At 37.4% G+C, this 27,900-nt stretch overlaps 1 protein-coding gene and 1 long non-coding RNA gene across 3 annotated transcripts; one reads left to right on the top strand and one right to left on the bottom strand.

Annotated features, from left to right (window-relative positions):
- Positions 1-133: 133 nt before the first annotated feature.
- Positions 134-22,857, bottom strand: NUP42 (nucleoporin 42). Of its 2 annotated transcripts, none has more exons than XM_081286369.1 (7): positions 22,403-22,672; positions 20,514-20,742; positions 19,252-19,346; positions 13,918-13,994; positions 13,141-13,227; positions 3,751-3,829; positions 134-2,588 (listed from the first exon to the last, which is right to left on the bottom strand). In XM_081286369.1, exons 3-7 carry the CDS (start codon positions 19,325-19,327, stop codon positions 2,011-2,013), a joined length of 897 nt encoding a protein of 298 aa, XP_081142495.1. In that variant the 5' UTR covers positions 19,328-19,346; positions 20,514-20,742; positions 22,403-22,672; the 3' UTR covers positions 134-2,010. The 2 variants fall into 2 exon arrangements, with proteins under 2 accessions (XP_081142495.1, XP_081142496.1); XM_081286370.1 differs by lacking the exon at positions 22,403-22,672 and adding an exon at positions 22,701-22,857 and having other exon boundaries at positions 157-2,588.
- On the top strand, positions 22,817-27,719 carry LOC308644740. The gene is made up of 4 exons (XR_014021082.1): positions 22,817-23,489; positions 24,330-24,445; positions 25,323-25,421; positions 26,271-27,719. It is a non-coding gene; the product is annotated as an uncharacterized lncRNA (long non-coding RNA).
- The last annotated feature ends 181 nt before the right edge of the window (positions 27,720-27,900 follow it).

Raw genomic sequence — 27,900 nt, forward strand, 5'->3', positions numbered from 1 at the left:
CTGATTCTAGATTATCTTCCTTGTCTGGTGTACTGAAACAAATATAAACCCTTACACAGTTCATCAGATATAATTTTCATTTTGTTCACAAATACTCGAATGTGTACTCTAAAATTTCATTGGCTACACTCAAATGTTCTCCAGAGCAGTTTTGCTTCTGGGCTTCAGTATTTGAACAAGGTTTATCAGGGTGGCATGTTTAATCCAACAGACTTCAACACAATTTGACAAACCAGCCAATGCACAGTGATCACTTTAGGAATCAGAAAATTACTTAATACACAATTTAGTGTGAAAAAAGGCATTCTTTTGTGTTTTCTAAAATCTTTGAACATTTAAGGACCTATTTCAGGCATATGGAAAAGTACAGGAAATAACAATTTTAACTATGTACTTGTCATCCACTGTTAAATTTTACCATAGTCATATAAAGCTTTAAGTCACATTTTTAAAATATCACACATAAAGCTTCCTGTCTATACCACTCGGATCCCATTCATTTTCTTACTCTAACCAAGGTAAATACTATTTTGAATTTGGAGCCTATTATTCCCATGTTGTATCCATAAGCAATATAACTTGCAATTTTAAATACTACATCACACATATAATTCTCATCTGCCTCATTTTGGTTGTTTATACTTGTCACGAGCTGTGCAGATGCAGCCCACCATCATACCAGTTTATCTGCTATTCTGTGAAGGGACTTCTTGTTGCTTTCATTTCATTTGCTGCTATAAACAATATTATGTACATTTTTATACATGTCTTGTTTATGTACACAAACTTCTGATACATCCATGTGCAAATTACTTGATGAGTCTTTTCGAAAGTGCAGTTTCTGATTCATTGAGTTTGGGGTGAGACCTGGCTTTTTGCATATATGTATTAATTTTCCATGTGGTATTGACGCTGCTAGTCCTAGGACCACACTTTGAGGAGGAAGGTCTTGCATAGAAGTGGAACTGCTAAGCTGTAGAGGTTGTACACCTTCAACGTTATTAGATGCTGCCAGACTGCTCTTTTTAAAGTATTGGCAACAATCTACACTTCCATCAATAGCATGAATTTCTACAATATTACACCTTCACCAATATTTGTTGTCAGATTTCATTTTTATCAAGTGGATGAACATGATGTGGCATTTCGTTATTTTAATTTGCCCTTCATGAGTATTAAAGAAGTTTTGGACCTTTTGAGTTTCTTCTGTAATAATTTAATATTTGAAGGGAAAGAAAAAGTCATTATTTTTCTCATATTTTAAAGCATTCTTCTTAAAAAGATTCCCTCACTTTTTGAAGATTTTCAATTATCCCTTTGTTAAAGGAGATAAAAGTGGAAAGGCAAAATTGAAAAAATGGAGCTTGGAGTAAAGAAAGCAGCCACGTCAATCCAGCTGGAACATCCTAGTCTTGTTTCTGAACTCTTTTTCTCTTACCCCATTGAGGGTAAGAGAAAAGGAATTGGAAGCCTAGGGAGGGATGAACAGATAAGAGGTCTAGCCTAGCACGAACAGGCCCTGGGTTTGATCCCCAGGCACACACATACACGCGCGCGCGCGCACACACACACACACACACACACACACACAACTTTAAAGGGTAAGAGACAATAAAGTGAGATAGAATGAGATTATTCAGTACAATATTTTTTTTCAGTTCATAATCATGCTCCCACCACTGTCCAAATTCCCTTGCTTGTGTATTTACTTATTTATAGTTTTGGATGTTTCACTTAGGCTTAAGAAAAAAATGTCAAACTTTAAAATCCCTAAAGTATTATTGAAGCTTACATTCCTCAAATATGTGTGTTTCTGTGTGTGTGTATGTATGCTCTTTTATGTGAACCACTCAAGACAAGTTCAAAAGCCATTATAAGGCTGGGAGTATGGCACAGTGGAAAGTGCTTGCTTAGTACACACAGGCCCCAGGTTCAAATCCAGCACTGCAAAAACAGAAATAAAAACCTCTTATTTAAAAGCCATTCTTTTCTGTATTTAAAATTGCCCTTTTAAATATTTAGAAGCTCCACAGGTGGTGGCTTTAATGGAATTTTTCCCAGGATAAATTTCTTAGACTGAAATTGTTCTAGTTCTTCTACTGTTAATTGATCCTTGGGTGTGAATAACACATTATCTGTGGTGATGATGACATTTGAGAATGGGAGAGAGGTGGATATGTTGCTATCTCCAAAGATGTCACTAGATGGCTTGGAAAAGGCAGTGTAAGAATGTGAGCTGGGACTACCAAAACCAGCCATAGAACTGGTGTTTCCAAAGGCTGAGGCCACTGGAGCTCCAACAGGGCCCGCTGCCAAGGAAGCTGGAAATCCTGAAAATCCAGGTGATCCAAAACTGGAAGCTGAAGGACTTTTAAATGAAAATGAAACAGCAGATGTAATTTCAGGCTTCCCAAATCTAAAAGTTGGAGTGGAAGTAGAGGTGGCTGAACTGGCAGAGGGTACAGCTCCAAATGTTAGAGGACTCCCGAACACTGAAGGGCTTCCAGAAGAGGCAGTGACAAATGCAGGGGTTGTTTTAAAACTAAAATTCTGAGCATTATCACTGCTGCTATTATTCACTGGAAAACCTACCAAAAACAAAAAAAGAAAAAAGTGAAAATGAGAAGTTAGGACAAATGCACTGAACCCTATTTTCCCGATATTTTTGCTACTGTGATTTACCTTCACCCTAGAGAAATCTCAGGGACCAGGCAGTGGCCTTTCCACTTTTGGTGTGCCACTCTGTCTTACCTGAATTGTCACTTGACAGCTATGCAGTGACAAAAATGTTCTCAAAGGTACTGCTACCATAGATATGTATTCCTGTGAAACTCTTGAGAAACATTCCTAAAATGAACTAAAGCCTAAGCTGTAGTGTCTTTCAAAGAACATGCCCATTCTGGCCTCTTTCACAAATGCTTGATGAGCCAAGATCTCTGAGGCTCCATCATGGTAGGTGGCAGAATTGGCAAGGGTGATTTATTTATTTAAAAAAACTTCCAGTTTTTATTTTATAAACAATTACTTAAGAAAAATATTCAAGCAAACTTTTAGAAAATAGGATGTATTAATAAAATAATCAACTTAAAGTAACCCTTTTATTTAGGGCCAAAGCGGCCAATAGTTGAAATTCAAATAGCAGAATCGCCCAATTGATTTTGTTACCTATATTTGATGGCACAGAAATATAAGTCATACAACTTTCATTGATAACCACCCTACCATCCAGAGTGGAGTTTAAATATTTGCTTGTCAGGTCAGTATTCAGACTTAAAAATCAGTAATATTTTGAAATATATCTACAATTAATCCAAAGAGAACACTTTAAAAACAATTCTCATAGAAAAAAAAACTTAAAATAATTTCATGGCACATTAGACTGCTTAAAGAAACAGCAAAGATGAAAAATAATGCACAAGAATTATAGTCCCTTGTTTACAGAAACCACCCAAATAAAATATTTTCCCTAATTAGTTATCCTTGCTTCTTATAATTTATTAGCAGAGATGACTTGCAAGAAGCAGAATGCACCAACTTTTGGTTCCAGCTTAAGAATGCATAACTGTGAATACAAAGCAAAATACAATTATGATCACAAATTCTAGAATGTGAAAAAACCAAAATCTCTCTTTGAAGTTTTCCTCTATCTGGCAAGGGTGATTTAAAATGATAATTCAGGCTTTTTCATTTGAAACCTACAAAATTCTACTTTTCTGATTGAGTGAAGTCCAGCATTACTTCATCACTTACCTGGTGATCCAAATGTTCCTGCTGGCCTACTTCCAAATCCAAATGTAGGTGCTGCTTGATTTACTCCATCATCAGAGAGCTTAAAAAGAGTATGCAAACATAAAGTGCTTGATGAATAGTTCTCAATTACCTTTTCTATACACTTAACAGTCAAATTAAATTTTTGAAATGTATATTTAAAAGTGTGAAGTTAAATGTTTAACATGTAAAATGCCCATAAAGGGATGTTCAAAAGGGTAAGATGTAATATTGTATAAAGTATACTATAAACTAAAAATACAAATATGCATAGGAAAAAAGTACATTAATAAATCAATAATAGGGGCTGGGAATGTAGCTAAATGGTTGAGCATTTGCCTAGGAAGTGCAAGGCTCTGGGTTCAATTTCCAGCACACTCAAAACAGCAACAACAACAAAACCCCAAAAAGTTAAGTGACTGTCTCTGGCTGAGAAATTATGATTAAAAAAATTGTATGCTTTTAAAATACTTTCTAGATATCAGCAATGAGCACATATGCCAATCAGAAAATAATGTTTAATAATACATTATACTCTCTATAAGATTGGATTCTACATTAATCAAGAAATATAAATGTAGATACAAACAACCTTTAGAGGATATTCAGTCTACTCCAATGCTTGAACTGAATCCACAATTATATTATTAAAAGCTTACCACTAAAATCCACTGAATATTTCCTATTCCCTAAAAATATTTTATGCTCTTTCAACTCCACTGACATCTTTTTTCCCTTTTCTCTTCTGTTTTTCTTTTGTATAACTGGGGATTAAAATCACAGTTGCGGGGGGATCCAACATGGCCGCCGGCGAGGAAGCAGCGATTCCAATGTCTCCACATTAAAGGGATCAGAAAGACCCATTGGAACAGCGGCAGTCTACCTACTGAGGAACTTCTAGCAAAATTCCGTGAAGAGGGGACCTGCCGGGAATTGGTAGGTTTATTAGAAGTGTCAGTTTGTCTCAGACAAGTGGATCTTGGCCGGTCACGCGGGCGCGAGGTCGAGTCCCAAAGCCACCAGCCGCTTCAGAAAGCGGCCGGAGGCCCCAAGCGGCGCGGTCCCCCTGAACCCGCAGACAGCACACGCCATCTCGCTGTCCCGGAAGGCCCCGTTCTCGCTCAGCGAACGGCCACTCCACCTGCCCGGATCTTAGCCATGCGGCGGCGGCCCAGCGCAGTGAGAAGTGTCCCCGCCTGGCCCAGCAGACAGCCCGTGCCCTCCCGGCTCTACTAACAGCCACGCCCACCCGGCGAACGGCTCCCCCCCCCCCCCACAGCGTGAAGGGAATCTAACCAACCCTTTACGAAACAGTGAACTGGGAACTAAAACCAGAGATTGTGTCAGACCAGAGACAAGCCAGTTCCACCCCTCCCTTCGGACACTCCGGCAAGGAGCCAGGGGCCCGCCTAACAGAGAGGGGAAGTCACCAAAGTTCGGCCACAGAGATTCCTTCCCAGCGGAATCTACTTTAGCAGGTGTGTGACTCCCACCCACACCAGATACAAACAACCGGGAAACTTCAAAATCTCTCCGTGGGCGTGACCATAAGGGCCAAAGGACTCTCGACCCCCAACTCCCCCTACTGCCAGTGACGTGGGTGTGACTGCAGGGGCAGAGGGAAGCAGAGAAGACTCCCCACCCCCAAATTCCCCAACCGCGAACTGAGAGGGTGTGACGGTAGGGGCGGAGGGAAACAGAGGACACTCCAGACCGCCAACTCCTCCTACCGCCAGCAGTGTGGTTGTGACTGTAGGGGCTGAGGGAAGTAGAGGGGATCCTAGACCCCCAACTCCTATTACCACCAGCAGCGACACCAATGGTCTTAGCTGCCAGACTCCGAAGGTGAGCCCACCAAAGGGGTCCGGAAAAATTAAACAATTGACTCTCAGACTACAGCTCCACAGCACTGGGGCTTAGATGAATGACAGCGAGAGTGCTCAGTAGTTAGGGAAATAGAGCACTCGTTGGGGCTGAAAGTGTAACCAAATCCTTGGGGAACTGCCTCCGGTGAGCAGGACCTGGCTGGCTGGCAGGAGGAAGGGGAGGAGGGGCCGTAGAAGTGAGGGGCCGTAGAAGTGAAACGGCTCTGGACCAACAGGATTGAGAGACTCCCAGGAACCGCCTTACAGGGATTGCTGTTGACACATTGAGGGCAAAACTCAGCCCGGAGGGCACAGCTTTGCCTACGGGAAGAGAAGAAAATGGATCTCTAAGACCTAATTTTATTTCCTATTTCATTTTAATTTTTTCTCTCCCTTTTCCCTCTCTCTCTCCCCTTCCAAGTTTTACTGCTCTTTCCATTCTCCTCTATGCTATCTATCTCCCTCTCCTTCTTTCTTTTCAAGAGCACCTACCTTCCCCTTCCCCCCAACTTTCATCCCCAAGCATTACGTCCTCCATTTCGCGTAACTGTCTAAATACAAATAGGTGTGCGCCCTCCCCCCGCGCCTGCAAGGTAGCCGGACCTGCAACACACCAGCAGGTCAGGCCCAGCAACCTGGGAGTGGCAGAGCCGCCCCCCCCCCCGCGCCTGCAAGGTAGGCGCACCTGCTACCAACCAGCAGAACAGGCCCAGCGGCCTGCCGATGTGGTAGACACAGTGCCCCAATTGGAGGAGGAGCAGAGCCCTTGCCCGCGCCTGCGCAGGAGACTTTGCAACTATACAAGAGTAATACAAATATATAGGGGGAAAATTCAACAACACAACAGTCTCAGTAAGCAGAAAGAAACGCGAACAGTATGAAGAGACAAGGAAAGAAAGGACCACAAGCAATGCAGGTCAACTCAACGTTAGAAGAGGTAATATCTGCAGCAGATGGAATGTCAGATAAAGAATTCAGGAGATACATGCTTCAGATGATCTGGAGTCTCAAGGAAGACATTAGACAGCAAAATCAGACAATGAAAGATCTCTTCAACAATGAAATACATAAACAAATCCAGGAAGCAAAAGACCAACTATACAGGGAGATAGAAGCTATTAAAAAACAAACAAACAGAAATCCTAGAAAGGCAGGAAGCAATAAACCAACTTAAAAACTCAATTGAGAATACTACCAGCAGAGTAGAACACTTAGAAGATAGAACGTCAGACAATGAAGACAAAGTATTTCAACTTGAAAAGAACATAGACAGCTCAGCAAGACAGTTAAGAAACCATGAGCAGAACATCCAAGAGATATGGGATAACATAAAGAGACCAAACTTAAGAGTCATTGGGATACAGGAAGGCACAGAGCTCCAAACCAAAGGAATAAACAATCTATTCAATGAAATAATACGAGAAAACTTCCCAGACTTGAAGAATGAAACAGAATCCCAAATCCTAGAAGCCTACAGGATGCCGAATGTGCATAATCACAAGAGATCCACACCTAGACACATTATAATGAAGATGCCCAACATACAGAATAAGGAGAGAATTTTAAAAGCTACAAGAGAAAGGAAACAGATTACATTTAGGGGTAAACCAATCAGGATAACAGCTGATCTCTCAACACAGACTTTGAAAACTAGAAGATCCTGGAATAACATATTTCAAACACTGAAAGAAAATGAGTTCCAATCAAGAATTGTGTATCCAGCAAAACTGAGCTTCAAGATGGAAGATGAAATTAAAACCTTCCACGATAAACAAAAGTTAAAAGAATTTGCAGCTAGAAAACCATCTCTCCAAAAAATCCTCAGCAAAACATTACAGGAAGAGGAAATGGAAAATAACAATGAAAACCAACAGTGGGAGGTAGGACAGTAAAGGGGGGAAAATAATCAAAGAGGAAAACAAACCATATTCAGTAACATAAATAAACAAATATGGCTGGAAGGATAACCCATATCTCAATAATAACCTTAAATGTTAATGGCTTAAACTCACCAATTAAGAGACACAGGCTAGTAGAATGGATCACAAAACATGACCCAACAATATGCTGCCTACAGGAGACGCATTTGATAGGAAAAGACATACACAGACTGAAGGTGAAAGGTTGGGAAAAATCATATCACTCATATGGACTTCGGAAACAAGCAGGAGTGTCCATACTCATATCAAATAAAATAGATTTCAAGCCAAAGTTAATCAAAAGGGATAAAGAGGGACACTACATACTGCTCAAGGGAACCATACACCAACAAGACATAACAATCATAAATATATATGCCCCAAACAATGGTGCAGCTATGTTCATCAAACAAACTCTTCTCAAGTTCAAGAGTCTAATAGACCACCATACAATAATCATGGGAGACTTCAACACACCTCTCTCACCACTGGACAGATCTTCCAAACAAAAGTTGAATAAGGAAACTATAGAACTCAATAACACAATTAACAACCTAGACTTAATTGACATATATAGAATATACCACCCAACATCAAGCAGTTACACTTTTTTCTCAGCAGCACATGGATCCTTCTCAAAAATAGATCACATATTATGTCACAAGGCAACTCTTAGACAATATAAAGGAGTAGAGATAATACCATGCATCTTATCTGACCATAATGGAATGAAACTGAAAATCAACGATAAAAGAAGGAAGGAAAAATCATGCATCACTTGGAGAATGAACAACAGGTTACTGAATGATCAATGGGTTATAGAAGACATCAAGGAGGAAATTAAAAAATTCTTAGAGATAAATGAAAACACAGACACAACATATCGGAATCTATGGGACACATTGAAAGCAGTTCTAAGAGGAAAATTCATTGCATGGAGTTCATTCCTTAAAAAAAGAAAAAAACCAACAAATAAATGATCTCATACTTCAGCTCAAAATCCTAGAAAAAGAAGAGCAAAATAACAGCAAAAGAAGTAGAAGGCAAGAATTAATTAAAATCAGAGCTGAAATTAATGAAATCGAAACAAAAGAAACAATTGAAAAAATTGATAAAACTAAAAGTTGGTTGTTTGAAAAAATAAATAAGATCAACAGACCCTTAGCCATGCTAACAAAGAGAAGAAGAGAGAGAACTCAAATTACTAGCATGCAGGATGAAAAAGGCAATATCACAACAGACACTTCAGAAATACAGAAGATAATCAGAAATTATTTTGAATCCTTATACTCCAATAAAATAGAAGATAGTGAAGGCATCGATAAATTTCTTAAGTCATATGATCTGCCCAGATTGAGACAGGAGGATATAGACAACCTAAACAGACCAATATCAATTGAGGAAATAGAAGAAACCATCAAAAGATTACCAACTAAGAAAAGCCCAGGACCAGATGGGTATACAGCAGAGTTTTACAAAACCTTTAAAGAGGAACTAATACCAATACTTTTCAAGCTATTTCAGGAAATAGAAAAAGAGGGAGAACTTCCAAATTCATTCTACGAGGCCAACATCACACTGATTCTGAAACCAGACAAAGATACTTCAAAGAAAGAAAACTACAGACCTATATCTCTAATGAACATAGACGCAAAAATCCTCAATAAAATTCTGGCGAATCGGATACAAAATCATATCAAAAAAATTGTACACCATGATCAAGTAGGATTCATCCCTGGGATGCAAGGCTGGTTCAATATACGGAAATCAATAAATGTTATCCACCACATCAATAGACTTAAAAATAAGAACCATATGATCATCTCGATAGATGCAGAAAAAGCATTCGACAAAGTTCAGCATCCCTTTTTGTTCAAAACTCTTGAAAAAATAGGGATAACAGGAACATACCTCAACATTGTAAAAGCAATCTACGCTAAGCCCCAGGCTAGCATCATTCTGAATGGAGAAAAGTTGAAGGCATTCCCTCTAAAATCTGGAACAAGACAGGGATGCCCTCTCTCACCACTTCTGTTCAACATAGTTCTCGAAACACTGGCCAGAGCAATTAGACAGACGAAAGAAATTAAAGGCATAAAAATAGGAAAAGAAGAACTTAAATTATCACTATTTGCAGATGACATGATTCTATACCTAGCAGACCCAAAAGGGTCTACAAAGAAACTATTAGAGCTAATAAATGAATTCAGCAAAGTGGCAGGATATAAAATCAACACGCACAAGTCAAAGGCATTCCTGTATATCAACGACAAACCCTCTGAAATGGAAATGAGGACAACCACTCCATTCACAATATCCTCAAAAACAATAAAATACTTGGGAATCAACCTAACAAAAGAGGTGAAAGACTTATACAATGAAAACTACAGAACCCTAAAGAGAGAAATAGAAGAAGATCTTAGAAGATGGAAAAATATACCCTGTTCATGGATAGGCAGAACTAACATCATCAAAATGGCGATATTACCAAAAGTTCTCTATAGGTTTAATGCAATGCCAATCAAAATCCCAATGGCATTTCTTGTAGAAATAGAGAAAGCAATCATGAAATTCATATGGAAAAATAAAAGACCCAGAATAGCAAAAACAATGCTAAGCAGGAAGTGTGAATCAGGTGGTATAGCGATACCAGACTTCAAACTATACTACAGAGCAATAGTAACAAAAACAGCATGGTATTGGTACCAAAACAGGCGGGTGGACCAATGGTACAGAATAGAGGATACAGAAACCAACCCACAAAACTACAACTTTCTTATATTTGATAAAGGGGCTAAAAGCATGCAATGGAGGAAGGATAGCATCTTCAACAAATGGTGCTGGGAAAACTGGAAATCCATATGCAACAAAATGAAACTGAATCCCTTTCTCTCGCCATGCACAAAAGTTAACTCAAAATGGATCAAGGAGCTTGATATCAAACCAGAGACAAGGCATCTGATAGAAGAAAAAGTTGGCTACGACCTACACACTGTGGGGTCGGGCTCCAAATTCCTCAATAGGACACCCATAGCACAAGAATTAATATCTAGAATCAACAAATGGGACTTGCTCAAACTAAAAAGTTTTTTTTCTCAGCAAAAGAAACAATAAGAGAGGTAAATAGGGAGCCTACATCATGGGAACAAATCTTTACTCCTCACACTTCAGATAGAGCCCTAATATCCAGAGTATATAAAGAAAAAAAATTAGACAATAAGATAACAAATAACCCAATCAACAAATGGGCCAAGGACCTAAACAGACACTTCTCAGAGGAGGACATACAATCAATCAACAAGTACATGAAAAAATGCTCACCATCGCTAGCAGTCAGAGAAATGAAAATCAAAACCACCCTAAGATACCATCTCACTCCAGTAAGATTGGCAGCCATTATGAAGTCAAACAACAACAAGTACTGGCGAGGATGTGGGGAAAAGGGTACACTTGTACATTGTTGGTGGGACTGCAAATTGGTGCAACCAATTTGGAAAGCAGTATGGAGATTTCTTGGAAAGCTGGGAATGGAACCACCATTTGATCCAGCTATTCCCCTTCTGGGTCTATTCCCTAAAGACCTAAAAACAGCATGCTACAGGGACACTGCTACATCGATGTTCATAGCAGCACAAATCACAATAGCAAGACTGTGGAAGCAACCTAGATGCCCTTCAATAGACGAATGGATAAAAAAAATGTGGCATTTATACACAATGGAGTATTACTCTGCATTAAGAAATGACAAAATTATAGAATTTGGAGGGAAATGGATGGCATTAGAGCAGATTATGCTAAGTGAAGCTAGCCAATCCCTAAAAAACAAATGCCAAATGTCTTCTTTGATATAAGGAGAGTAACTAAGAACAGAGTAGGGAAGAAGAGCATGAGAAGATGAATAACATTAAACAGGGATGAGAGGTGGGAGGGACAGGGAGAGAGAAGGGAAATTGCTTGGAAATGGAAGGAGACCCTTAGGGTTATACAAAATTACATACAAGAGGAAGTGAGGGGAAAGGGAAAAATAATACAAGGGGGAGAAATGAATTATAGTAGAGGGGGTAGAGAGAGAAGAGGGGAGGGGAGGGGAGGGGAGGGGAGGGGGGATAGTAGAGGATAGGAAAGGCAGCTGAATACAACAGACATGAGTATGTCAACATGTAAATCAGTGGAAGTGTAACTGATGTGACTCTGCAATCTGTATACGGGGTAAAAATGGGAGTTCATAACCCACTTGAATCAAAGTGTGAAATATGATATATCAAGAACTATGTAATGTTTTAAACTACCAATAAAAAAAAAAAAATAAAATCACAGTTGCTCTACTACTGAGCTACATCCCCAGGTCTTTCTAAAATTTTATTTTCAGACAGGGTCTCAGTAAGTTGCCCAGGCTGGCCTTGAACATGCATTCTTCCTGTCTTAGCCCCCTGAGTTGCTAGGATTACAGGTGTGTGCCACCATGCACAGTTTTAACTGCTGAATAATAATTTCTTAATTTCCTTTTCAAGAAACTTTTCAGACTCCTTCCAAGATGTTCCTAATCAAAGTAAGCAAATATAATTTCTCTCATTTGGAAGCCTCAATAGCATTTTTAAAAATTTAACTTTATTGAGGTCTAATTTACATAAAATAAAATGTACTCATTTTATGTAAATATTTCCATGAGTTCTGACAATCTTGTAACCGCTTCTATAATCAAAATTCAGAACATTACTGTTACCCCTAAAAGTCCCCTTTTTCCCTTCTCAGTCAACCCTTTCCTAACTCCTGGTTCCAGACAACCACTCATCTGCTTGTCACTATAGAAGAGATGTGTCTTTTTTATTTCATAAAAACAAATCATACAGTATGTACTTTTTTCCTTTTTTGGTTTCTACTATTCATGAAAAAAAGAAGTGATAAACTATTAAGCCAGTTGAGGATGGATTGTAACCAAATCAACTATGAAGGAGCCCTAGGAAGTTAGCAAAGAAAGGGAAACTCCCCACCCTGAGAGAAGTTCTGCAGTTCCTTGGACTCAAGTATCTTTTTCTCCATCACTTCTCATCAACAGTGATGGTGGTTCATTCTCACAGACAGAATACTTATTAGAAGTCCCACTAAAATTCAAATGTCATTATAACTGAAAGGTCCAAGAAATTAGCTTGCAACTAAGAGTCCAGTCAGGACCCTGTACCTTTGGAGAAAAGTGGGTATATATGTTCTAAAGGCATTTCTGCCTACAAGGAACCTATCTATGATCAAGGTCCTTTAGTCCCAGAAGTATAGTCTGAATGTGCATTTATATCATTTCCAATGTAATTTCTTTTAAAACAGATAACCTTAAATACTTAAATTTATGTAATATTTCCCAATTTTCAAAACTAGTACTATCAAAAACTACCTAAAGTTAGTTTTTTTTAAAAAAGCATAATTATCCCTGCTTTTCTGAGAAACATAGAAAAAACAATTCCAGCACCCTGACTCTAAATATCATCTTAAGAATGTGTATCATAATTCTTGACATTTTGTTTTGCTTTCCAAATCCAAAGTGAAATATCCTCTACAAATAAGTGATTAAAATATTTCTCTAAAGAAATACTCACCAAAGCTACTTTCGTTGAGGAAGTTAGACTTTTCAGTTCATTTATCCTATTACTCCACTGACTTATTAACTGTTGGATGGAATTTAGCTGAGGAGAGAAGACAGAAACGTAGTAACTCAAGTGTTTAAATCAATTTCTTCAATAACAACTTCACAAAAGTTTTATGGTGCCTAATTTATAAAAATCTGCATTGACTTGCTCCTATTTGCCAAAGATATTCAAACTATAGTTGCCCCTCCCTGATCTCCAACTCCTTGTGTTACTTGATTAATCACAAGTACCTGGTAACTCAGAGTTAGTTATATTTGGAGATGAGGTGAATAAATGTACTAGTTGAAATGCATGATCATAACTGTCAACAATAGAAAAACATAGCATTTTCCTTCAGGTTCCCAACTCAGTCTATTCTATTGACCCAACTTAATAGATGGCTTCTTAACTTTGTTTTTCTAACATTCATCATGGTATCTACACCTAACAGATGCTCAACCAATGTATTGTCAATTGATGAAAAGGTCTGATTTCTGAGAATGAATGCTGGGTGACTTATAATAAAAATCATAATATTCTTAATTACTGTATTCAAATATACTATTATCATCTTAGATAACCAACCAATTTCAAAGAAAAAAATTTAGGACGGGGGGAAAAAAGGCTTTCCTATAAAAAAACTGGTCTCCATAACTTTCCCAAAACACAAGCAAGCCACTACAGACATTGAAAACAGTAATTGACACCAATTTATTATTGAGGTAGATGAATAGGAAACAGACTTACATAACTCTGTAAGTTATTGCTGGTTAAGAAGTTATGGTATTCAAGCCTCAACTCCTCTGGTGAAATGTCTGTAAAACCTGAAGAACAAAGACAAAAAAAAAAAAAAAGTATAGTACAAGACTAGATAATTATGATCCTAAATCACACACATGAAATATATGATTGCATATGTATATGTTTTGAAGAAAATATACTAAAATGTTTCAGTTGTTACCTTTTGTGACTTCAGATGATTTTATTTATATATTTTTGTACTTCCCAAGTTTTCTACACCAATAGCTGTAACTTTAATAATTGGGAAAACTTATTAAGAAAGGAAAAAAACGTTCAGGATGTTTTCTACAGAAAACTCCTTGCAATCCAGATATCATTAACTCTAACATTATCTACCCCGGCCAAAAAAACCTAGGAATCATTGGATTTCTCTCTTTACCCATATCTCATATTCAACAACCTGCCAGTTGAGGCTCTAAAACAGAACTTGAATTTTATCTCTACTGCTAATAACTCTACTCTTCAGCTGCAATTATCTCCTAATTTGCTTCTCTGCCTCTACTTCTGTCCCCACTCCCAACAAACCATATTTTTCATATAATAGCCTGAGTGAGCTTTTTCAATTAGACCATACCTGTCTTCTGCTTAAAGGTCTTCATGGCTGTCCATCACCTGGCCTTGGCTACCTGGTTTTATGTTTGTTACTCTTTCCCTTGTTTATTTTCCCATGATTCGGGCCTCATTTAGTGTGCCAATCTTGTTTCCACTCCTGTCTCTGCATTGCCAGGAATGTTTTCCCCCAATTTTCCTATAATAGGTACCTTTTCTTTATTCAGGGCTCAGCCCCAATATTGCACTGGTAAGAATGGATAGCCACTCTATCTAAAGGAATACTCTCCCTGCAATTCTTTCCAGCCATGCTCAACCAGTGTGAACCACAGAACACAGAAATGATCTTATTAACTATTTTCTTAGTTTTTCAATGGTGGTACAAAAAGAGTATTATTCTAGATACATAGAAAAAGTTCCTTCCTTCCCTTTTGCAGTACTGCAGATTAATCCCAGGAGTACTTTATCACTGAGCTATATCTCCAGCCCTTTTTATTTTTTTAAATTTTATTTATTTATTTTATTAGTTACACATGACAGTACAATAATCTTGACATTTCATACATTTGTCCAGACCTTTTTATTTTGAGTCAGGGTCAGTTAAGTTGCCCAGGCTGTACTCAAACTTAATGATCCTCCTGCCTCAGTTTCCCAAGTTTCTGTGATAACAAGAATGTGACACTGCACTTAGCTAATTCATTATTTATAATGGATGCCTAAGGACAGCAGAACTCCAATTTTTTGGTCTCAGGACCCATTTATATTCTTAAAAATCATTAAGGATACCAGAAAGCTCTTATTTGTGTGTGTGTGTGTGTGTGTGTGTGTGTGTGTGTGTGTATATATATATATATATATATATATATATATATGGATTATATATGTGGATAATTACACCACATTTGAAATAAAAACAGAAGTTTAGAAATATTAATTCATTTAAAAATAATTAATCTTGTATCACATACATTTATTTTCCATCAAAGGAAATTAGTGAAACGAATAGCACTATCTTGTTTGCAAATCTCTTTAATGTTTGGCTTCAGAGATTCTTAAATATGCTTCTACTTCATTCTGTTGCTGGTGATTATGGTCTTAATATGGTTGAAGTATACGAAAAAAATATTCACATAGATTTGTTACCGGAAAAGGAAGACTTGAATGGCTTTTTCAGATAATTGTGGACATTTTTCTTTGACTTGACATACCAAAACTTGGCAAATGGCTGTTTTTTTTTTTTTGTTCTTTAATTTTTTTTTGTAGTTGTAGATGGACAGCACACCTTTATTTACTTTTATATATGATGCTAAGACTCGAACCCAATGCCTCACATATGATAGGCAAGTGCTCTGCCACTGAGCTACAGCCCCAGCCCCAAGTGGTTGTTTCTTAAAAGATAGTTGTAATGGGGACTCTGTCCTAATGAGCTTTTTGGACTATCGTATTAAAAATCCACTGGTTTATCTTGTTTTTAGAAAAGATTTTTAGTCATACATAATTTTTTTTTAACATTACACATTAGTTATTTGGAAAGTACTGGTACAATGAGTTATGTTCAAATATTGGTACATATCATTATATAATATTTTAAAAACTCACATTTGTTAATGCTGCCATCCATTTTACCAGAAGTATTCTGAGTAATAACAAGCCATTACTGAGGTGACAGAAGAGTTTTCTATAATTCTAATTTTTGCATAAAAAGTTGAATTTTATCACTGATGAAACTGTCAGTTGTTTTCTTTGAAGTTACAGGCTTACTGCATTTACTCACTTTAATCAATACTTTAGGATATATTTGCCAAATACATATGTCTGAATAACCATAGCTGTCATTCTTTCCAGTAAAAACTGTCTGAAAAAAGTGACTATCTCATCTCACAACTTGATCACAGAAATGTCCTCCCCTCAAGATAAATATCACATTTGAGAGCGGGCCAGAAGCATTTTATGTGTTTCCCATTTTGTCATGCAGAATATTTGAAGTGTATACTCAAGTATTAAGAATTAATAAAATGAGTAATTTTTATCTCTTTATTAAGGACATTCTTAAATTAAAATAGCATTTAAAAATTTTCTTTATTGTGATTACTATAGTCAACTAGTAGTTCATCATCTCTGCCTTGATTCATGCTAAAATATAAGTGTATTTGTTTTACTCATCAGTTTGCACCAACAGTACAAATGTCAACACAGTGAAAATGCCAATTAATTTCTTAGTATTATTATGAAATATTTTGCACTTACACAGCCTATAAAGGGGTCTACAGGATAGGTTGCCTGATTTAACAAATACTTTTTTAGTATGAGTATGTCCCATATATTATATTGTTATATTGTATATGTGTACACATATAAATATGATATGTATAAATGATATATAACAAATACATATTATACATGTATAAAAATATTATTGTTTATCTGAAACTTAAATTCAACTGTATGTCTTATATTTTATATGGGAACTCTATTCAAGGATCCATATGCCTCATTTTGAGAACCACTGCTTTTAGGGCATTAGGCACTAGGTTTAATTCTGAACTGATTAAGACTTAATGTACAAGTATTAATATTTAGTCTGATTAAAGGCTTGATTTTATTATTTTCTTTACAGACTATATTCACTATCTGAAATTATGCTACTTATTTGCATTCCTTCTTGTATTCTTTCCTGTTATATGAATATGAGGTGTCCCCAAAAGCTCCTGTTAATGCAGGAATATTCACAGATAAAATAATTATTTTATCTAATCAGTGCATCCTATTTTGAATGAACTGATGACTGGGTAGTAACTGTAGGCAGGTGGAGCATAGCTAGAGATGGGTCACTGAGGGCGTGCCCTGGAAGGGCTCTTCATCTTCTGGCTCCATTATCCCCCGCTTTTTGGCTGCCAGGAGGAGACCAGCTTCCCTCCAGCACAACCCACCCCATGATATGCTGCTTCATCTTGGGCCCAGAGCAATCGAGTTGGCCATCTATAGACTGAAATCTTTGAAACCATGAGCCCCAAATAAATGTTTCTTCCTCCAAGTGTTACTGTCAGATATTATAGTCACAGTGATGCAAAAGCTGACTAAAACACTTTCTCAAGAATATAAGTTTCATGATGGGTGTGGTAGCACATGCCTATAATTCCAGTGGCTCAGGAAGCTGAGGAAGGAGGATTGCAGGTTTGTAGTCAGCTTCAGTAACTTAGCGAGGCTGCAAGCAATCTAGTGAGACCTGTCTCAAAATTAAAAAATAAAAAGGGCTGGGGATGTGGCTCAATGGCTAAGTGCCCTTGGGTTCAATCCCTGATTTATTTATATATATATATATATATATATATATATAAAATTTCATAACTCATTTGCTTTACTTATCGCTATATATCATCTACCCTAGAATAGGGCCTGGCATAAAAGAAATTCAATATTTGCTAAATGAATAATAAGAGAATAAATAAGTAGTGCTGTGATACCAATTCTCACAGAGAAAGAGGAGGCAGACTGAAAGAATGAAGGAAGATTCTCATAATTCTGGGGCACTGATTCTAAGGTCTCCTATCTGCTAAGTATCTCCTTCCTCAACAGGCAAAGGCCCAGGACCTTTGGGAAAATCTGGTGGTCTAGGTTTTAAGCCAGAAAGTGCTTAGGGATTGTGGACAAAAGAAAATGGAAAATGGGTAATTTAAAAGAAATGCTTGCCTTGTAGTAGTCTGGGTAAGGCTCCTAATATTCAAATACTATCTCCAGAATAAGATCTCAACATGCTTTATGAAAAATAAGTATTCTTAGAAAAGTGAGAATAAAGAAGAAAGCCAGGCAGCAAAGGCCTTAATGGCAGGTAGAATGTGTGACTTGTGACTATTATTCACTGCAGGCAGCAAGGAGGTTCTGGGGTTTTGCATATGGGAATCAAGAAAGCAAAGCCTTTTTGTTTATGGTATTGGAATTGTTGTGGGTCCCAATATGACTATGTTTCTCATAGGAATTATGTATCTTAAAGGAACTACATTCTCCAATTGCAATCTCTATAAATTATTAATTTAGAATACTTGGATACTTTAGACAATGTCCAACTCTCCTATAAGCAGCTGTTTGTCATGAATTCATTTAGCATGATCTTTGTTTTAGAAAGTAAGTTTTATTTATTTATTATTTGCAGTAATGGGTATAGAACCCAGGAGTACTTCTCCCTGAGCTACATATCCCGAACCAGCCCTTTTTTTTAAATTTTGAGATACAGTCTCACTAAGTTGCCTCGACTGGCCTTAAATTTGCCATCCTCCTGCCTCAGTCTCTTGAGTTTCTGGGAGTACAGGAATGTATCATAATGCTCAACTAGAAAATAAGTTTTAGAGTGTATTTTAAAAACACAATTTTGAGCTGGGTGAGGTGGTGCATGCCTGTAATCCCAGCAGCTCAGGAGGCCGAGGCAGGAGGATTATGAGTTCAAAGACAGCCTCAGCAATGGTGAGGCGCTAAGCAACTGAGTGGTTGAATACCTACTATTCAACCCACTATTTAACTGGAGTTAAATCCCCAGTACCAAAACAAATAAACAAAAACAACACACACACACAGAGTTTCCGGGCTAAAGGGTGTAAATGAGTGGTAGAGCGCTTGCCTAGCATGTATGAGGCCCTGGGATCATTCCCCAGCACTGCAAAAACCAACCAAACAAAAACCCAAACAACAATGAAACAAATAAAACACAAAAACACATAAATACAATGTCTTAGTTACCTGAAATATTAGGTTTCTTTTTCACTGGTGAATAAACTGAAAACATCCACTGTCCTGATGATTTCCAAACTTCCATATCTTTCACAATTCCTTCCCTGGGGGAAAAAAAAAAGTAAAGGATTTTTTCAACTATTTGTTAAAATTTATTGCTTGTGATTTTCAATAATTGAAATTTTAAATTGTTGTAAAATACATAATTTAGATTTTTCCAGTTATTTCCTGAAGAATTTTCTTTAAAGCACAAGCTGATAGAAATACAAATTATATTTTGTGATTATAAATAATACAGAGAAATTAATAATTTTGTTTTCCAATTAGTAAATCATTAGCCAATATACTTAATTATATATTATAAATGCCACACATTCTTTTAAAGAACAAAAATATACTAAAATACACAATCTCTGTTCATTATCATAAACATCATTGATCACTTAGCTGGGAACCTTAGAAATTACCACTTAACTGATTCAAAGTTTCTCCCCACCCAGAATGCAACAATTAATAAAATGATAGATTTCATAGAGAATACTGTTATAAATTTAGAATTACAACAAATATAAGAGAGTTTTGTTGTTTTTTTTACTTAAAAAACCCCTGATATTTACTTAGCAATGTACAAGGCCTTCTGTTTAATCCCTAGCACTGCAAAACAACTGTATAATTTATATGGCTCAAAATATTTACTACTGATTCTAATTTAGTTATGGGAAATAAAAGATTAACCATTATACAGAAATTCTGTCTTAGGAGCCAGGAGCTAAGGAAATGTTATAGACAGCCAAACACTATTTGGGCACCAGTCATAATTTTACTATATATGTTCTTAAGAAATGTCATGAATATACTACACAAAATGAATGAAGTCAGTCTGAACAGGGTTAACTGAAGTAAAAGTTTTAGAAACAAGAATAAGTGATGCTATCAGTGACTTTCAAAATTATAAGTTGTTCTGAAATACTTTGTAAAACACTCATAATTTACAATGACCTTATGCAGGACTAATCTTAGGTATGCTATGGAAATACATTTTTCAGTAAAATAAAGCACAGAATGTTATAAAACAAATTAATGGTTAGCTCTGAATGATAGGATCATGAAAGATTTTTGTTTTGTTTTTGATTACTTTGATTTAGTAACAGATTACCTTCTTAAAAAAAAAAAAAAAAAAAAAAAAAAAAAAAAAAAAAAAACAACCCTACAGGTGCTTTGGAAAAAAAATAAGCAAATGGGAAGTGATTTCCCTTAAGGCTTTCACTTACAGAAGTTTCTTTTCATCTGTCTGCTCATCAGAGTTAGGTGAAGCAAATGGGCTCTCAGAAAATCCAAAGCCTCTGTTCCTGCTAGTTGAAGCTTCAGAATCAAAAGAACCAAAAGATGGCTTTTCTTGATCTCTGCTGCCCCCCCATGGTGTGGATTTGGAGAAACTGGATGGCTGGATGACACTGGAATATCTCTGACTGGTGGCATTCCATCCACGCCTATTATTATCTAAAACAAATATAAAAATAAAAGAATAATTTTATTATCAACTTCTCTATTAAATCCTGAAAATCTTCATTATATTTTGTTTTATTATGTCTAGGGATTACACAAAGGTTTAACAAAGTACTACATTTCCACTTGTTTCAATTGATAATCTCTTCATTTCCAATTTGCATAGTTAGGTGTAGTAACAAATCACATATGGTCTAATTGCTATTTGACACCTTAAATCATAAGGTCCTTCAGGATAAAAAGCTGTGTTTTTATCATTCTTTGCTTCCCCACTAGGCCTTATACAGAAGAAAAGGCTAAAAAACTGACAATTAATTAACCAGAGCAATGAATAAACTGGACAAAGAATAAAAGATTAAATTCTATGCTCTATCCTTGAATAGATGTTTATTCAACTCAGTCTTCCCTCTGGGAAAATACACCTTCATATCTACCTTTTATAGACATATTTTATGGGTAACTGACATATGAATAAAGTGCACTGAGTTCATAAGTATCAAAATAAACTAACAAGACTCTCTCCTATCTCTATTTTGTCTTTAATCTTATCACTGGGGTAAGATCAAGGTAATTCATCTTATTTGATAGAATTCTAAACGTGCCATTAAATATATTAAGAACCAGAATAACAGGAGGTATATTTCGTCATAAAAGTTCATCCTCAACTTTAAATTAGCTGATAAATCCATAGAGAAAAGGGAGAAGACTGCTGAACAAGATCCCTGAAATAGGAGTTAATGGTATCCAAATCCTTTGGGGGAATCACACAACTGTAGAAATTCACTTCCTCTTTTGGTATGTTGCATTTGATCTTCACAATTTTGGGCTTTACAATTCTGTAAGTATTGATTAGTTTCTGGGAGCTAAATACACTATTTATCTGTTGAATTTTATTCAAATTTTTTCACCCACAAGGTCTATTCACTCAACATTTACTTTCTAATAACAACACTTAAAGCAAGCCTCCAGAAACTGCTGAATATCACATTGTCCTTGGAAAATACATTCATGTTTATCAGATTTTGAGTCCTGATTTTTGGTTTGGATATTTCACTGGATCCACTACGGATGACACAAAAGGACTGTCTTCTACAAGAGGGCTCAGACATGAAGCGGACAGAAGAATCAGATAAATTAACCCTAAAGGAGAGGAGTGAAAAGGAACAGGAACTCCTGATATTTTAAAGCACAAAATTCCAATCTTAAGAAAACAAAACCTCCTCTTCTCCTTATAGACAAATGCTTTGACAAGATCCTAGGCCCAGGGAGCAGGTCGATGTGAATTTTAAAGGACAATTAGTCACCTGGAATGGAAAGAAGTGCTTCTCTTCCCTATAACCCAGAGGGTTCTGAACCAGGCATCCCACCCTCCCAATCTCACCCCAAATTTTAAGAGCATGTGCATTTTTCTGTGGTATGGACCTACAGCTTTATCCGATTTCAAGAGTTAGCAACCTCCGCAAATGAAGTCCTGATTCTGATTCAAGTTGCTCGCCTAGCCCTCAAGGGAGGGAAAAAAGCTCATCAAAATTGGATTCAGGGTGTCAAGGGGAAAAGACAAGTATACAAAACAACAGTAAGGAAGAATCTGGCTCAACCCACTTGAATTCTCCCAACCACTGACATTCACCGACAAGGTAGTTTTTATACATACTTCTGATGTAAAAATTCGTTGTCTGGCACTAGCACCCAGGGGCAAACCCCGGTCCTCATCTGCTCAACAAAAACCGACTTGCCCAAGTCGCGGACGAAAACATCAAAAAGTACTGTTCCAAGCCAGGTGGGCGGGGGCGGGGCTGCCGCGACGCGGGCACGTCCTGGTCACCTGACCCGCGCGGCGCCACGCCCAGCACCGGGACCCACGCGGGACGACGGGTCCCAGTCGCCCGGGCCCCCACGCCAGGCCTTTCCCGGCTCAGCTGGCGGCGGCGGAGGATTGAGGGGAGCGTCACCTGCGGGCTGCTGCTGTGGTGGTTGCCGTCCCCCGCCCGCACCCCGGGCGCCGGGATGTTCGTTCCAGCACCGGTCTCCAAAGCGGCACCGGCCTTGAAGGAAGAACTGACAAATGGTCATTGCTACAGCGTCGCCGACGGAGCGGTCCTCAGTCAACACCAGTCAGCGAGCAGAGAGTGCCAAGCAACGGAAAGCCACTGGTCCCCTACTGTGACGTCAGCGTCTCGCGCCCGGAAAAGGCGCGCCTTTTTTCCTCTTATCCCGCCCCCAGTGCGATGAGAGGCGCGGGTTTTAGCCAATAGGACTTGAAAAGAGCGGTACTGACGCACCGGCGGCGGACCTAGAAAGCGGGACGCTTGAACGTTATTCCGACACTGGGCGCCGAGTTTGACTGCTGCGTAGACCTTCTGTCCTCTGGGAAGCTTGACGTCCGAAATGAGAGGAAAGAGATGACAACGAAGGACTTCAGCAGGGCGCTGAAGGGAGACCATTAGCTGTGGTTTGAGAAACGGAGTCGTTCTTTTCATTTGTAACCACTCAGAAAGTAAAAACTCCCGGAGAAAGTGGACCTTAAAGCCAGTTATGACGTTAACAGGAAATACTGTTTGTTTTTACGACAACCGAACTGAGAAGTGTGTACTTTGAGTGGGTGCTGCCTTTCCACACACTGAGAAATCTTGCCCGTTAAAATCCACTTACTATTTGAAATTATATCAGTAATAATGAAAGAAACATCCCATTTTTTGCCTTCAGGACTAAATCGCTTTGACACAGAAGCAGCCTCACAGGTACACAGCTTCCAATAAGGGTTTCTGAAAACAAATTTCTTATAGTTTTTGCAATTTTCAAGGAAACATCCCACACCTATTTTCCAGCCCACACTTGATGTTAATGCCTTTGCACATAGTTCTGCATTGTTTCCAGCCTATCGAAGAAGTTTTATTTAAGCTTCATTTGAACTCAACTCTACCCCAACTCCTATAAATGTCTTGTCTTTGTTTGGTGGGACACCCCATAGTTCCTCTGGTTGCAGTCTCCTTGGTTGCAATGATTTAATGTATATGATTTTGATTAACTGCAGGTTTGTCCCTGGTGGTTTTAGGATAGTTGATAGAGGGGTAAGCCCGCCCTCTTGCTTGTGTACTTTGGATTTTGAGGACAGTGGGATCTGTAGGAACACTGGGACACAAACAGTACAAAACACAGTACAACTTCCCTGCCCCCATCCATTCAAGACTATGTTCCAGACCTAATGCCCATCACCCAAATACTTATTGTATATTCCATACAAACACGGGCATTCTTCTACATAACTGTTAACCCAGTCATAAAATTAGGACATTAATATTCATGCATTACTACTATCTATCTAATCCTTAGGCTTCATGTTTTGTTATATGTCCAATTAGGTCCTTATAAAAAACCCCAGAACCCCAGTTCAAAATCATTGTTGCTTGCCTGAGTTAAGTTTTTTTAGTCTCTCAATTTAGAATATTCCTGAATCATAACTTGATTTTCATGTTCTTAACACTTATAGATTATAGACTAGTTGTCTTGTAGAAGTTCATCAATGGACTTCTTTTTTGATGTTTGCTCATGATTACATTCAGATTATGCAATTTTGGTAGGATCATCACAAAAGTGACACTGTGGAGCTGGGAGCTATGACACACACCTGTAATCCCAGAGACTGGGGAGGCTGAGGCAGAAGGATCACAAGTTCAAGGTTATCCTCTGAATCTTGGTAAGACCTTGTATGAAAATAAATACTAAAAAACTGAGGGTGTGCTCCGTGGTAAAACACTCCTGGGTTCAATCCCCAATACCTTCCCTCCCCCCGGCCCCACCCCTACCAAATGATGCTGTGGTCTTCACATTGCACTTACCAGGTTGTGCACAATTTGTCCCCTTATATATGGTGTTTACTATTACTACTTAATTAAGGTGATGTCTGCCAGAAAGCTCCACCATATACTCTTTTCCTCTTTGGCATTAAAATTTTGTGGGAAGGTACTTTGAAATTATATAAAAATCTGATTCCTCATCAAATAGTTCATTCCTTTATTTACCCCTATAAATATGGACTTATGATTTCAAATTGTATTCAATGGGTTAGAATCCATTAATATAATTTTAAAAATTTTGATGTTCTAATCATCCTTAATTTGGTCAATGGAAGCCCCTTTAAGCTCCTTTGTCCTTTTAACAAAGGAAAAGAAAAACCTGATTCTTGGAGCACTTCTTTACATTTTGGGTGATTAATTTTACACCACCTCTGCTTTAGTCCTGGAATCACTCCTCTCTCCAAAGAGCCCTTTTTGGGGGTAGCAAGATCTGAGCTCTAAGTGTGCTTATTGTTATTGTGATTTCTTTGTTGCCAGGTCCTTTTATGAGCATCACTAGGAAATACATATGTATAGATGTGCATGTACTTTTCGTGTGTGTGTGTATGTATACAAAAACACTTATATAATACAGTAATATCTAATTCCAATCCAAGACCACAGGATTAATTTTATTTTCCTCCTACATTGTAACTTTCTTCTTTGATAGTATGAAACTTGGCTTCTATAATTCTTAATATGTTTGTTATCTCCTTGTATCAACCAATTTCTCTGTAGCCACTGACTTTTCATCCCTGAAAATGCCAGCATATGTAAGGACTTTGCTGGGATTGAAGACCTCAAATAATACCAATTGTGGATAAAGCTAAAATAAAGGTGAGCACAATGGCTTTTTGAAAGTGGAGAGGTGGACAAAGCCAAAATTAAGATAGTCTTAAGTGGAGTGTTGTGTGGGATGATGAGAGCCTAAGGCTGAGGCTTGTAGAACTTGGTAATCAGTTTGATGAGGGGTATTGTTGGCATTCAGGAGATTAGTGTTATAGGAAGGAAAATTTTAGTTTCAAGATGGCAGAGTAAAAATACTTCTTTCCTATACTCCCGAAAATCATCTAAAGAAAACAATTCAAAAACACCATCTTTGATTATAGTAGGAGATAACCATAATCTCAAACCACAATGTATGAAGACTGAATGTACATGGAAGAAGAAGAGTGGATAGTAGATTACTTAGAAGTGAGGAAAAAGGTCAAATTAAAATTCTGCAAGGTGGACACCGAAGTCCCCAGAGAAGACTGAAAAGCCTCAGGAATTAAGAGCCACTGTGGATGCCAGAGAAGGATGGATTTTTTGAAAATCTATATATGGGGTGGTTAGAATTTGGTTACAAAACTCATCTTGTAAGGCAATTGCCTCTGACAGAAGATAAATTTTATTAATAAATAAATAAAAGGTACAAGAGAGTTTTCAGATTTCAGGATATCAAGTAGAAAGGGTTTAGGGCTTATTGAATGTGAGTTGGAATTCCTTTTGTCTGAGCTCCACAAATTCTAGGCTTAAGATTGCCCTCTTCCAGATTTTTACCCCACCAACCAAGGGGAAGGAGATTATTTTATGAAGTATTTAACACCTCCCCCCCCCCAAAAAAAATCCTATGGGTTTGTTATGGATTCCCAACAAAAATAGTTGGTCATTTCCTCATCATATATGTTTATTTTTCTTTTTTAGGTACTGGGGATTGAACCCAGGCTTGCTAACTAAGCACATGATCTACCACAGAGCTACACGTCCAGGCCAAGATAGTCACAGATTTTTTTCCCCCAGTGCTTGGAATCAAATACAGGGCCCTGTGCATATTAGGCAAGTGCTCTACCACTGAGCCACACCCCAGCCCTTCACTGATTATCGTACTCACCCTTGTACACAAAAATTACCATCAATTTTAAATGTCTATTTTAAATATAAATGCAGTCAGAGAACACATATTTGCAAATATGCAGAAAACAAATCAGAGGAAATAAACACTCCAAGAACATAAAAAAACTAAAGTATCCTCAAAGTATAACATGAAACAAGAACAACATGCTCTATACAGGAGCAATACAAAAGAAAGTGCTCTTGGGATACACAATAGAATATTATTCAGCCTTAAAGAATAATGAAATCATGGCATTTGCAGGTAAATGGATGGAGCTGGAGAATATCATGCTAAGCAAAATAAGAAAATCCCATAGAACCAAAGGCCGAATGTTTTCTCTGATATGTGGATGCCAATTCACAATAAGAGGATGGGTAGGGAAAAATAGAGGTACTTTGGATTAGGCAGAGGGTACAAAGAAGGGGATGGGGGTAGGAATAATAATAGAATGAATTGGACATTATTACCCTGAATACATATATGATTTCATGCCTGGTATGATTCTACAACAAAGAATGAGAAGTTATACTCCATTTATGTAAGATGTATCAAAATTAATTCTACTGCTATGTATAACTAATTAGAATAAAAAAGATTGCATGAGTATAAATAAAAAAAGTGTTCTTGGAAATCATATATGGATAGTGGGAATGAATTAAACAGTTGGAAGATAAAGTCAGGAGAATCCTAGTAAGACTCAGATAACCTTGAATCTCATTTTTACATTTTGATTAAGAGGGTGTAAAACTCTCAAAAAGCAAAAAGCTTTCTAGTTAGAATAACAACATTTCCTGGCACAGACTACTTTTTATTTGTTTTTTTCCCAAATCAGTTGCAGACATCTTGGGAAGGAGGAAAATTAGAAAGATGAAAATGAAGCTTTTAAAAATCAGAGTTATGTCTTTTATTGTCATAAAAGTCTAAACCCACTGCTGTAGTCAATAATCTCATGTAATCTCATATTCCTAAGAGCTCCTGTGATTTCATATTTCATTACAAGGAAGAGAGGGTATTTAAAAGATCTGTCAAGTGTTGAATGATGTGTTCTATAAAATATCCTTTCTTATTACCAATTTATTGAGGTTTAGTGAGAAATGGTTTGGTGCCATGATGGAGTAGACTGGATTTTGTCTTTGGTATATGTTAATAATATCAACCTTAAAAAGCAAAAATTTCCTCTAAGTATCTCCTTTACCTTGGCATATGCAGCAAATCCAAAATTTTTGTTGCTAACAGCATGTAAGACAAAAGGAATATAGACTTAGTTGAATAACTGTTTAGTAAATGGAACATTTTGATTGTTAATAATAGATCGATAATTCATGACTCAAATTGTTCATGAGACTGTCAAGCTTTTGAAAACTAGTCTATAAAAGCCACAATTACTATTTTTTTTTTTGAGAGAGAGAGAGAGAGAGAGAGAGAGAGAGAGAGAGAGAG

This window comes from Spermophilus citellus, assembly GCF_964194105.1.
Source record: "Spermophilus citellus genome assembly, chromosome: 3".
NCBI lineage: Eukaryota > Metazoa > Chordata > Mammalia > Rodentia > Sciuridae > Spermophilus > Spermophilus citellus.